We start from the raw sequence: 14,033 nt of genomic DNA on the forward strand, positions 1-14,033 counted from the left end.
TGTTACAAAGGGCCATATTTCATTCTTTCTCATTGCCCTGTAGTACTCCATTGTGTATATAAACCACAATTTCTTTATCCATTCATCAGTTGATGGACATTTAGGCTCTTTCCATAATTTGGCTATTGTTGAGAGTGCTGCTATAAACATTGGGGTACAAGTGCCCCTATGCATCAGTACTCCTAAATGATCTTAAAAACCCTTATCACTGATTTTTTCTGAAAAATCAGATCTGATAACATTGGAGCCCATATTATCTTGTGGCAACAGTCAGCTAAAGCTGAGTAACAGCTATCCTATTAGATGGGGCATGAACTCTCTTTTGCTCCCTTAGTCCTCATCTATCCTCCTTCATATATTTATGTTGACTGCTTGGCCCCTACTCAGCCTCTAATCTAAATCAGATTCCAACCAGAATTGAGGAAGTCCCTTTTTTTACTAAAAATTTGTTAGCTATATGTATCTTTAGGTGAAAGAAAAAAAATGTTCATTTACCTTGATGGGAAGTAGTGAGGTCCAGGTAGGAAGTAAGGGTGATGAAAAGAGAATCGCGGTGGTGTCCCAAACAATGTGGCTGGATGGCCAAGGGGAGAAGCCTGGTAGACATGTGAGTGTGGAATAGGAGGAGCCTGGGGGATTGGAGCACTTCTGGGACAAGTGGAAACGCTAGGATACTCCTTGGGAGGCTGGATGGTTGAGGTTGCAAATCTGACATGGGCAGTACTTGCACTTGTTGGAATCCTGTTGGTGTTCTCCAGAGAGACAGGAGTGGGTCTCTTCACAGAGCGATTGGCTCCAGAATGTAGCCGATGAGTGTCTGTCTGGGAGGGCCCAGCGAAGCGCTGGGGTGGGAGTGCCGGTCGGAGGGGCAGACTTGGAGCCTGGACAGCCACCTGGGCAGTACTGGAGACGGTGGGCTGGAAAAGTGAGATAGGGCTTGGGTGCTGGACTGCAGGTGTGGGCAGCTGGATGGCAGGTGTGGCGTCACCTTTAGAAATAAAAACAGCATAGGTCTGGCATTAACTGAATTGCTCCATGTCTTTCTTTTTTCGGAATTTAATAAACTGTACAACCAGAAGCCTTCACTAACCAGCTTACCTAACAACATCACCACATCAAACCACTCTATTTCCTGTATAGTATTTTAAACAAATCAAAGTCATTTTGTTTACCTATTTTACATTTTTTGTCTCTCTTTCCCACCTAGATTCTACGTGCCATGAGAAGACAAACCTTTTGTTTTGCTCACTGCTGTATCCCTAGGGCTCAAAATTCTAGCTGGCACAGAATAGGCCCTCCACAAATACTTTTTAATGAATAAATAAATGAACAAAATTATTGAGTGTTTGAGTGAAAGACAAATACACACAAACGCTAATATGTATATATAAATCTTTCTTTAAAAAATAATATGAAACTACTGAAACTAATAATACGGTTACTTGTAAGGAACAATCATCTGGGGAAAGGGACAGGGCAGTGGTGCAGAAAAAAAAGCTAGACTTTCATTTTATATCTATCAATACCATTTGAATTTTCTATTGTCTAAATATGTTAACTTTATTTTAAATATTATTTGAGGTTTCAGGGCAGCGGTATGCATCATTTCTCTCCTATGTCATATACTTCTCTATATTAAGCTAAATTATGAATAACATTTAATATTTTAATTGAAAAAATAAGCAATCAGTAAAATTATTTTGCTTTATTGCATTCAATGTGAATACAGAAGGAAATGCCCAGGTGAGAAGAAGACTCGCCACAGATCAACAATTTGTGGCAGATAGGAAAGGAATATTATTGCAGCAAAGCATGATGGATATGGCAGGATTTTTTTTTTTTTTTTAACGTTTTATTTATTTTTGAGACAGGGAGAGACAGAGCATGAACAGGGGAGGGTCAGAGAGAGGGAGACACAGAATCCGAAACAGGCTCCAGGCTCTGAGCTGTCAGCACAGAGCCCGACGCGGGGCTTGAACTCACGGACCGCGAGATCATGACCTGAGCTGAAGTCAGACGCTCAACCGACTGAGCCACCCAGGCACCCCAATTTTTAAAGGTAGATAAAACAATCATGTTCTTGAACAGGAGAGGACTAATTGAGTTTCTGAGTTATTTAAATGACACATTAGCTGAAATAAACTAAACTTTTCCAAAGAAAGACATAGAGAAGCCATAGCAATAGACCCATGATCTGGTTTATTCCAACGCAGTTAGATCTCTGTTCATATATAAGATGCAGTCCAAGAGCAAACTCTATGATTAGAACTGTCTTGTGCGAGGCTGAAAGGAATGCAGATCTTCTCTTAGTCTTGCCCAGGTAAGGCCTTTCCTTTCTTCTTTCTCTCCAGATAAGGCATATAATACTCCTCTTAAATTTGCAGGCAAGAAATTAAGGGATATATTGCAGGCAAGAAATTGGGATATATCTGTACTTAAGTTAAGTTACAGATAATATAGGAGTTAAGTACAGATAATATAGGAGAAGGGTGTAAATGAAGCTGTCCTGATTCTTAGTTGATAGGGTTATGTACCCTCCCATCTGTGAGGCACAGGCCTTAGGCCTTTCCTGATTGATCAAGCATAAAGTAATTTCCCTCTTCCATGTTCCCTCAGAACATGTAAATCTATAACTTATCACAAAATAGTATAAATCTTTGTTATTTGCTTGCCTGTCACCCTTACCACAATCAAAAAACTGGAAGCTTGAGAGAAGGAACAGTTTCACTCATGTTTGCATCCCAGTATTTGGCAAAGAACTTGGTTAATAATAGTTAAGAAAGGTATGACTAGATGAAAACAACAACAACAACAACTAACAAATAAGTCTATAACTGACAGCACTTCTACCACTGATCTAGTATAAGAACTCCCTTCTCTAAACAACTATGAAGCTGGGCTGATCCGTAAAATCTTTCAAAAGTTTTATTAATTATCACTGCACTCAAGACATCTGCTCCTAAAATCTACCTCTGACACAGGTTTCTTTCCCCCATAGCTAGTATAAGAAGCTCTCAGTCTTCATTAAAGAAGTAGGATCTTCCTAAAAAAAGGAAAGGAACTACACAGACCAACTAATATTACTTCAGATACTGAAGAAGGAAGGGACTCATCTTTTAGCTGATATGAAATGTTCTTTTTTACCAAAGATATTTCTATAAAAAAAAAGAGGTATGAGGCATGAGATGATAAGTCATGCATTCCTTTAATTCAATATTCACTAAGCAACGAACCAGGCACTGTTTTGGTCTGAGGTTAAAAAAAAAAAAAAAGATGCATAATTACACTGTACTATAATGAAGATGTCTTAAATGTCAAAATTCTAGTGGTTAAGCAGGAAGTAAAAGTCTGCATCATCCAGTCATCTCTATAAACTGTCAGTGAATAGGGAAGGCTTGTGGGAAGGGCAGAGCTCTAATGTTTCAAGCTGTAGATAAAGTATGTAAAAGACTAGCCAGTCTCTTGTTTTCTTCTCTAGCATAGAGCTAGGTTATCTTTCCCAGCCTCCTTTGCAGTTAGGAACTGCCATTTGGCTAAGGGCTACCCAGTGGAAGGTAGAAGAAATTTGCACCAGTTCTAAGACTGGTCCATGAAAAACTTTCATGCATTATCTTCCATGCTCTTTCCCTTTCTGCAGGTTCATGCACACGAGGTCTGGTGGCCTTGGATGCCACATATTAAAGATGGCAGTGCCACAGGGTAGAAGTCTGTGTCTATGAGGCACTCTTTCAAAGACGGCTACACACTGATTAGAAATACCTATTTTAAACTTGAAATGTATAAAAATAAACCATAATCCTGTTTAAACCATTATGTTTAGGTGCTTGTTAAAGCAGCTTGCATTATCTAATCATTACATGAGATAAAGAGCAGAATTCTAGTCCTATAGTATAGTATGACAGGAACAAAAAAAAAGTTATCTCTCTCACCATCTCTACAAAAAAGGAAGAATCCACTGCCTGTGCTGACTGGACAGAGTGCAACTAGGATTTTGTTGTGTGACTGGGATAAACAGCGAAGGAGTAAGGAATGGCAGAAAATGAGGACAGCCCATATTTCTCTACAAGAAAAAGCTATATGGAGATAGTAAGGAGAGAAGAACCAGCATATGGCTGAGTAAAGAGAAAAAGAGGCAGAGAAAGAAAGAGAGGAGAGAGAAATAAAGTAATAGGCAGAGATGCAGAGACAGAGTTGGGGAATGAAGAATTGGGACAGTTAGGCAACTGATTAAAAAAAAAAAGTGGGACTTTGGAGAGGGACAATGGTAATGAGGAGTCCCCAAGACTTACTATATGTTGAACCACGTGATTCCTCCTTCCCTACCCTCTCAAGAAAACCTACAATATAGAGCTATATCACTTTTCAAGTAATTTCTGAGCCAGAGTTGTGTCTTTCATGGACATAATACTTTGCTGGAATGGATCTTAAGGTAGAGAGACAACTAGCTTTGTTGGGATTATAATAGGATTGGAACAGTGTAGGGTTTTTTTGGCTTGTTTCAGTTAAACAAGAAGAGGTGGGTAAACCAAAAAGGCATCAAACAACTGAAATAGTAGTAAACTTTTTTAACCAAAAATTTAGAGAAAGGTATGAATTCAGAAGAGTGAAAGATGTCAAATGAGTGAAGATATAATAAGGCAAACCAATTTCAGGCCTGAGAAATACAATGTAGAGAACAAAATAATTAACCAGAAAATTCATCTATGTATAAAGTGACATTCAAAACCCAGGCTAAAATAATTTCCAGGGTGCCTGGGTGGCTAAGTTGGTTAAGTATCCAACTCTTAATTTCAGCTTAGGTAATGATTTCATGGTTCATGGAATTGAGCCCCGTGTCAGGCTCCGTGCTAACAGCTCAGAGCCTGCTTGGAATTCTCTCTCTCTCGCTCTCTCTGCCCCTCCCTGCTCACACTCTCTCAAAAATAAACACTAAAAAATATATATATAATTTTCACTAGAATTCTGTAAGACGTTAAAGTAAACAAACTTGAGAATATAAAATAATAGTACTGGCATAACTGGCATCAAAGGTATTTGATAAAATAAAGATGTTTAAAAAGAATTCTGGACTATCATGCTGTAATCATTTTTGGAAATGAGAAATAGGAGAAGAGCTCGGGACATGGCATTAAATGTGAAAGGTGGAGTAAACATAATGCACTGGTCACAGAAATGATATCAGACAAGGTACTACAGATTCCATCAAAGAAGTAGTAAAATTGGTTGTATTTTTATCTATCCTTTCTAGAACTACCTTATAAGCTCTTATATAAGAGACTGTAAAGATACTTTTATATTCTGCCTCAAGCACAGAGTTTTATCTATAACTGGTGCTTAATAAACATTAGGCAGTGGGGGACAGGTAGGCAGGCATGCAAATATGGCAGTGGAATACACTATAGATTGAGATGGAAAAGTTCATCAAAACAAAGTAGGATACCAAATTACATTGCTAGATTTCAAATAGATTGACATAATGAGATAAAAATGTGCTAGGATGATCCAGTACATACAACAAATAATTGCTTCTCAGAACAAATAAGTTTAACAGAATACACAGTAAAATACAATAAGCTTGACTGAGAACCAAATAATGGATAAAGACTACTAGGAGGTGCATGAATTCTGTACATGAAATATTGCCTAGTGATCACAACAAACTTAAATTTAAGATCCTAACAACAAAAAAAGACAAAAAAAAGTCCATTCTTGGGTTGATTTTTGGAAATACAGATGTTGCCTAGGGGAAAATAAAGCTAATAGGGGTAAGTAAAATGAAGAGTTCATTTAAAAATGAAGGTTATTTTATATGATAATGCTAAAAACCTAGAAGTAAAAAATGTGCCTCAAAAATCAGTTATTGGTTAACTGACCAAATTAAAGAGAACAGAGAACCCATCAAAAAGGAAAGAAATCTTTTAAAAATGGAAAGTTTGTCCAAATGTATTAAACAGGGCTGCCCAAGTATGTAAGTGTAAATAAAAATTAAGCAATCCAAAGGAAAATTGAAGGAGTCACATCTGAGAGACCTCAAAGTCAATACTAAGTGACTTCACTTTTATAGAAGGAACGCAGTGGAATCAGTGGAATAGTCATTATAGTATAAAAGGCAACTGAAAGAAGACCAGAGAGACTCAATAAACCCCTTCACCTACAGAAGAAGACTGTAAGATTTCTGAACCCTAATTCATTTTCATAGCAGATAGGTTAAGATTATATAGATTACAGTAGTATAATGTCAAGTTCACAGAATGTTCTAATCCAAGTTGATAAAATTAATATAACTAGATCTTATGCAGCATTCACCTAATAATTATATAGAAGCTCAAAGTCATAACTGAGAAAATATTAGATGAAGTAGATACAAATGGTCTCATGCAGCATTTAACTGTGGATAGAGGCAGATGGAAGAGAGGTCTTGAAAGGAAGAATAAAGAGAAGAAATATGGATTGTGAAAGCATAAATCATAAATAACATAGCAGGCAAAACAAAATACATCAACAAAGGCTTAATTAAGCCTAAGTTGAAATACAGGATTAAAGGAGATACTACCAAATAATGAGGTGTGAAAGTGCCTGACTCTGCTGGAAGAGAATAAGGCAACATAATCAGCTTTCTGCATCTTTCTCTTGAGCCTAGACATCTTTTTTTTTCCTTTTTTTTCTCTTTTTTTTTTTTCAATATATGAAATTTATTGTCAAATTGGTTTCCATACAACACCCAGTGCTCATCCCAAAAGGTGCCCTCCTTGGGGCGCCTGGGTGGCTCAGTCGGTTAAGCGTCCCACTTCAGCTCAGGTCACGATCTCATGGTCCGTGAGTTCGAGCCCCGCGTCGGGCTCTGGGCTGATGGCTCAGAGCCTGGAGCCTGCTTCCGATTCTGTGTCTCCCTCTCTCTCTGCCCCTCCCCAGTTCATGCTCTGTCTCTCTCTGTCTCAAAAATAAATAAATGGTAAAAAAAAAAATTAAAAAAAAAAAAAGGTGCCCTCCTCAATATCCATCACCCACCCTCCCCTCCCTCCCACCCCCCATCAACCCTCAGTTTGTTCTGTTTTTAAGAGTCTCTTATGCTTTGGCTTAGACATCTTAAATGTGGCTTTGTTGCTATCAATTGCTATAATGATACATAGGGAAAAAAAGAACATTGAAAATGTGTAAGATTCTAAAAAGTCAATTTTTAACATATCTAAACCCCTTAGTGCTAAGGGGTGGCTGTATTACCAGAAGGAGCTGAACAGGTGGCAACTAGAAAAAGCAGTGGTTTTAGGACAAGTAACAGTAAGTAGTGAATGTATAAAGCTCTGCCTAAGAGATTGTAAAATAGGTGCTGGAAGAACAAACCCATGATGGACAGTTATCAAGTTATCAAGTTATCAAGATAATAGATTCTCAACTTTGGGTTCTTAAAAGCAACAGACAGGAATGTTATAAAGAATTGATAATAGAGGAGAAATTTAGGGAAAGACAATATACAGAACCAGATATTTGGTATAAAATAGATTACTTTCACTACTTTTCTAGAGCAGCAAGAGAACAGTCTTAACAGATCAGTCATCATTGCTAAATTCCAAAACAGGATGCTCTATATCCCATTAGCAAGGCATTCTTTTTTGGTGATAGTACAAAGACACTCCTATTTCCTATTGAATTACGTCAGTCATTTCCTGCATTATCTGCCTAATCTATGTGCTAATGCTGATTTGGTTAAAAGGTCTTAAGTTTTACACATGGAACATTTGCTACTCTGGCAAACCAAGCGCTTTGAGGTCTACTGAAATTTTTCCTTCTCCAATTTAATGTTTTTAAACATTAAACATTTCTTCTTGATTTTTTCCCTTAATATTGTTGTTCTAAAAATTCTTAAGGTAACAGAAACAAAATTTCACCTTAAGGTAAAATTTTCACACAGTTATTAAAAAAATTAATAATCTACAATAAAACCAACTCACCAACTGGTTGAGTGATGGTATTCTGTAGGCTGGGAATTACCACAGAGTAGGTAGGTGAGCGATAAGGATATATTGTTGTAGGATTTGTAGACATGATATTCTGTGTGGTACCAGAAAATACATTGGAAACACTTAAAGGGAAGCGTTTTCGCTTCCCTGGACGAGGTTGATAAACCCAACCTATAGAAGAAGATAAGCAATTTTTAGTTTGAACATATAGGCCCTATTTAGCCTTTAGACAGTTTTTTTCACAATAAAATATCCAAAATACTTCTAAATTAAAAAAAAAAAAAGTTATTGTCTAAAGTGTCTTTTCCAGCTTTATTAGGCTATTTCTGTGCATTTTAATATCCAGATAGCTCTTAACTAGTGGTCAGTGTTATAACCCACAATTCAGAGTGAGGTCAAATGTCTTATATCCAAAGACACACATTGATTCCATAGTAAAATCAACATTAAAGACATTGGGTTTGAATCTCAAGGCTTTTCCTTTACCTGTAAGGTAAGATATTATTCATCTCCTGTTTCCTCACTTTCTGTGAGATCTAATTGTCTGTATCTTACAATGAAACAGTCACTAACGACCAGTCATTTTTATGCCTAGTTGGAAGAGTCACTCTCCTAAACTTGGCAGTCCTAAGTCCACAGACAACCCAATTTCCTTCCAAAGTCAGAAAAGTGGAGTTATAACAGTTTGCAGCCACTGAATAACCAGGGGTATCACTCGGACCACCTACCCCCACATCCAGAACCTTTCTGCTAATATTTTAGAAAAAGATAACTCCTCTCCCATCATGCATGATCATGTTGGCCATACACTTTGCCTTTACCCAAGCTTAATCTAAATGTCCTACAGCTGGGGGATAAATCAGAATTCCTTTAAAACTACATCATGATGAGGATAAATTTATCAGTCAGAAGGCACAACTATGTTCTGATAACTATATAACATTAAAATGGAGCATGGTGTCAATTCCTGCATTCTCATTAAGTGTATGATGCATATTTGTTTCTGTTGCTGTGATTTTAACTCTTCATTTTCTATTTGCAAAGTTATAGTCTAGAACTCTGGAGTTTTACCTTCATTAAGTTCATTTCTATATATTTAATCAAAACCACACTAACATTGTTACATCGCCAGGTTTGTTATTAGTTGGCAAGTATGAGACCAGACCCTCTATTTTGTTCTATTTAAGAAAACTTATGCCCAGTATTGATTCAATCATTACTACAGTATTAGCCATTATTCTCTTAATTGTACATATTGGATTAGAAAAATATGCATTTTTGTCTTTTCATCTCAACCTAACCTAATCTTTACCTAAATAAATTTAAAAGAAACTAAAAAGAGGTTTTGTTCATTTCATTGGATTACCAGGAAATTCCTCTCTGTGTTTTTCTTTAATCTTTTGTGCTTCATCATAATAGGGTTTCTTTTGTTCTTCGCTAAGTTTGTTCCATTCTAACCCAAGCTGGACACTGATTTCTGCGTTGTTGGCTGCTGGGTTAGCTTTGGCTAGTGCTGGCCGGTGAATCCTTGCCCAAACCATAAATGCATTCATGGGTCGCTTCACATGACCATTTCTGTCCTTACTGAAGGGAGTATCTGGTATTCCTACATGACAAAAATTAAAAACTAAATTAATGTGCTACATACACACATACATACACACAATGTTAAAGTGAAGTGCACATTCATCTATATTTATTTTTAAATATCTGGAGAAAATACACACTTCAATATAGTCAAAGAACTGCCAGTATTCCAGAATGCCTCATAACGCCTGAACTCAGCATTCTAAACTATAGCTTAGAATGACTCTTCTTTTCTTCAAAAAGGATAATATTGTTGAAGTTATTGTAAGAGTAATAATGTTGAAAATATAGTAAACTGCTGGCTCATTACCTCTTTGAGCTTTAGTAATACCTCTACCAATAATTATCATATAGTTTCTTTCCCATTAAAAATATTCTATTACTGGGAGATGAGAACTATGACTTATTCATGACTATAATCCTAGCATTAGCTAAGTGTTCCCTAAGTGTTTAAAGGAATTCATTTACATGGCCCTGTAGTGTCCATTCAAGCAAAAATATAATATAATACTGTATTTCATTATGAAGGAGAAGTTCTTGCCCAGGCGGGTAATCGACACTGATCCTATGTCCTGGGAGAAAAATGAAAGAAAAATAACAAAAGTGACCAAATGAAATTACAATAAAAGAAGGTGGCTAAATTCACATCTCTTACCTAAGTCATCAAAAACAGCTTTCTACAAACTTCCTATATTGTTTCTCTTTAGTTACTTGATACATAAAATGGTTTAAAACACACAAATAAGTATTATAAAGAAAGGTCTCCCTTTCTCTCCTTTAGAAAATGAAGTTTATAAAAGCAAGAGGGTGACATAGAGAAAGGATCATTAAGAAAAATAAGAAAACAATAGATATGAAAGTTAATAAAAATATGAACTGATGATTGATATGATTTCCCATGATACTGATTGGCATAATACTGTCTGAATTAAATTTTAAAATAAGAATTTTCTAACTATATGTTCGTAAGTAATGGTTAGAAATATGTTCGTAGTTGTTACTGCTGTTAACTATAGTCATTTCTTTGAAAACAATTTCTAGCTTATTCTACTGTATTTTAATTTTCTATGTCTATAAATCCTTAGCATTTAGAATACTAAACTGTTACATTTAATCATATACTACTTTTCTTAGAAAAATGTTTACTATTCATTTTTAAAGAAGACAAATCACCCCCAAATCCAGAATAAACTTTCCTGCTGGATTATAACCATTTTTTCATTAAACACCATTTAAAATTTTCTTCTTGATACACGTAAAAATATTAAGCTACTAAATACGGTAGTTTAAGTGCAGCATAACTGAGGGCTGAGGTAACTGTGATATCTAGTGAGAATATTTCTATTTTGTGTATGAACACTAGTCACTTCTAAATCTCATCATTCACTGGGTCTTAAAATAGGTATTTTTAAAAAATGTTTGGGAATCTTGGAACATGTTAGTGTATTTTACTGGTATATGTACAAGTCAATCGGAAGTGATACCTGTGCAGACTTTGCCCTGTAATGAATCAGTTCCATGATTTTATTTTTCTAGTTTAGGCTTCTGAAAGCTGACATGTCAGCTATGGGGCAACACAGACGAAGTTTGAAAAACAGATTCTCCTGTCGTCTAATACCTGCATCTGAGGGAAGCACGGTGAGCGGGACATCTTTAGTTTCAATTTTTACAGAAGGCTCCAGTAAAGATTGCATTTTAATAGGCACCGGTGTCAAGGGGACCTTGGTCAACCGTATCAACTCTGAAGGTGGAGGTCCCTGAAACTGGATCCGGGCCCCAGGGGGGACTGTGTGTAGAGTCAAAGGGATCCTGAGGTCTTGCTGGTGTGGCCCAAAGGCACTGGATGGCTGGCCCAGGATGACCTCCTTGCTGCCATGGATCAGGCCATTGGATGCGGGCTCAGTGCCCAGCCTGCAGTCCTCGCGGAGTCTCTCGGGTTCCTCCGTTTTGATGATGCCTTCTCTGATGGCCACCAGGTTTTTACCCTCCCCGCCTTTCGCTGCATCCCTCATGACCTCCTCCGCTTCCAATCTGCCCTTCTTCTCGCCCCCGCGGCGGCAGTCGAGGGTTGGCCCGGGGCCTTCCACCTTGGCCTCCCTGGAGGCCCTATGGCCGGCCTCCACAGGCCTTCGAGTCCCCGCCGACGGATCCAAGCCCGGCCCAGGCTCCTGCTTCTCGGCCTTGACGTGCAGCGCCCGGGGCTGCACCGGGTGCAGCTCGGGTCTGCAGAGGGCGCCGTCGGACGCGGGCGGCGGCGGTGGCAGCAGCAGTAGCTCGGGCCTCAGCTGCAGCAGCCTCGCTGGCGAGGGTGAAGCAACGACGCCTTCTTCCAGGGCCTGAGGCAGTGGTGGCCCTGGTGGCAGCAGCAACACCTGTTCCGACTTGACCTGCAGCAGTCGCCGTGCCGCGGGCTGTACACTCGACGCCTGGGGTTCCCCACACGACGAGGCCACGGTCGTAATGGCGGCCGCGCACGGGGTGGGCGGCGACGCAGGGAGATCCGCGCCTGCAGCCCTAAAAGAGGTGCCCTCCACCGGCAGCTGAGGCGGAGCAGGACGGAGCGGGCGCGGCGGGGTCGCCCGCGGCAGTTGGCGCAACTGAAGCGGCGGCTCTGGCCTGGCTCTCTCCATGGGGGGAGGGGGGGACGACGCCAGGGCCTGGTCCCAACCCGGATTGTGAGCTCAGCCGTTTGTTGGCGACCTTCCCCTTTCCCCTTTCGGTTAAGACCCTTCCAAAGCACTTACTACCCAGAACCCTACGCGGTTCAAAACGCGGCCCTCCGTCTTGGCCTCGCCCAATCACAAGCGTCCCGGTACCCCCGGCCTTCCAATCACAGGCGCATTCTCCGGCCCCTCCCGTCCACCGCTCTCTCCTCGTGCTGAGCCCTCGAATCACCCGCGATGGCAGGGGCTGTGGCACGTGCTGCCCATTTTCCCCCTCTGACTTTGCCTCTCTTCCGGAGTTCTCTCCTGGCCGTTGTCCTTAGTTACCCCTCCCCCGCCTGGAGAGCCCGACAATGGTGTTGCCCAGGGAACGGTGCGGTTCTATGCCACTGACCTCCAGGGGATAAAGTCGAGTGAGTCTCTTACGCGGGATGGGGAGCTGGGCCTTGTACTTGCCGGCTGACGTGCCAGAATACATGTAAGTCCCGTGCTTCACGGGGGGCCCTTCAGATCTCTGCCAAGGGGAAAGGGGGAGGATTTTGCAACCCTCCTTTTTGTACAATAACTTTCAGTTGATCGCCAGGTTCTTTGGGCCCTACTAGCAAAATACATCCCAAATTTACCCACCTTTTTGGGCTTCCACCGCCATTACTCTATTCCAAGCTTCCATAATCTTCCACCTGGATACTGCTGTGTAAATAGTCTCCATTTTGCATCCTTGTTCCACTATATTACAGATGCCAGAGATCTTTTTAAAAGTGCAAATCTAGTCCTGTCACACCCTACGCTCCTAAATATTCCCATGGCTCTCCATTGATCTCATGATAAAGGTCTAATGTACTTGCAAAGCATGTAAAGCTCCAAATACCTTGGGCTCTGTGGGTTCCAGCTACACTATCCTCTCATCATTCTATCTTAAGGGACTTTGAAAATGCCCCAAAGCTGTTTCTCTCTTATGTCTCCTTACCTCCTCCCTGCTCATTTTTCAAATGGTAGCTCAACTGTCACTTCCTCAGAGAAGTCTTACCAGATTCTGAAAATCAGGGCAAATTTCCTTTATGCACTCATGTCTATCACTTAAAACTCTTACCACAATTTGTAATTATGTATTTCTTTATACTATTTAATGACTCTACTCCTTGACTGCAACCTCCTTGAGGGCAGTGTTTTGCTCATCATTGAATCCTCGATGCTATCCATAGAGCCTGACTTATAGTAGGCATTCAAGAAATTCTTGTTAGATAAATAAAGACTGCCTATTGTCTAATAATAACAGTAATTACTATCTATATTTAGGGTTTACTCTTGTGCCAGGCACTCTCCAAGTCCTTTCTATGACTATGCCTCTCCTTTTATTAGGACTGTGTTTATTTTCATCATGGAGGAAAAAGGAAATTGCTACATTTCTAAATGATGTCCTAAGATCTATAGATTTATCTTGAAGCAGATGATTTTTGTAACCAAAACAAGTTATCTCTACAGGAAGACCTGCCCCAATTCTCTAATCCCCTATTGTCAAATGTGGCAAAGAGGAGTTCTTATCTGGAAGGTAGACAAGGGCAGTGGTTCTCAAACTTTATTATCTTGGAACACTTTACACCCACAAAAATGATTGAAGATTCCAAAGTGCTTTATCAATATTTGTGGTTTTATCTATCAATATTTGCCATATTATAAATAAAAACTAAGGACATTTAAAAAAATTAGTTCTCAGGGCACCTGGGTGGCTCAGTCGGTTAAGTGTCCAACTTTGGCTAGGGTCATGATCTAACGGTTTGTGAGTTCGAGCCCTGCATCAGGCTCTGTGCTGATAGTGCACACAATT

General features: G+C 39.6%; 1 protein-coding gene across 2 annotated transcripts in view; it reads right to left on the reverse strand.

Annotated features, from left to right (window-relative positions):
• Window positions 1-12,519, reverse strand: part of SOX30 (SRY-box transcription factor 30) — a 37,321-nt gene extending 24,802 nt beyond the window's left edge. Inside the window, exons 1-4 of one of the 2 annotated variants that reach the window (XM_019464544.2) lie at window positions 11,164-12,290; window positions 9,325-9,564; window positions 7,950-8,129; window positions 496-988 (exon numbers count right to left, since the gene is read on the reverse strand). In XM_019464544.2, coding sequence (XP_019320089.2) covers window positions 496-988; window positions 7,950-8,129; window positions 9,325-9,564; window positions 11,164-12,175 — 1,925 coding nt within the window. In that variant the 5' untranslated portion in view covers window positions 12,176-12,290. Of the gene's footprint in view, window positions 1-495; window positions 989-7,949; window positions 8,130-9,324; window positions 9,565-11,163 lie in introns of both variants that reach the window. The other variant, XM_019464545.2, reaches the window with a different exon arrangement.
• Between the last annotated feature and the right edge of the window lie 1,514 nt (window positions 12,520-14,033).

This window comes from Panthera pardus, unplaced genomic scaffold (genome assembly GCF_024362965.1).
Source record: "Panthera pardus isolate Hobbes unplaced genomic scaffold, ASM2436296v1 HiC_scaffold_2, whole genome shotgun sequence".
In the NCBI taxonomy this organism is placed as follows: Eukaryota; Metazoa; Chordata; class Mammalia; order Carnivora; family Felidae; genus Panthera; species Panthera pardus.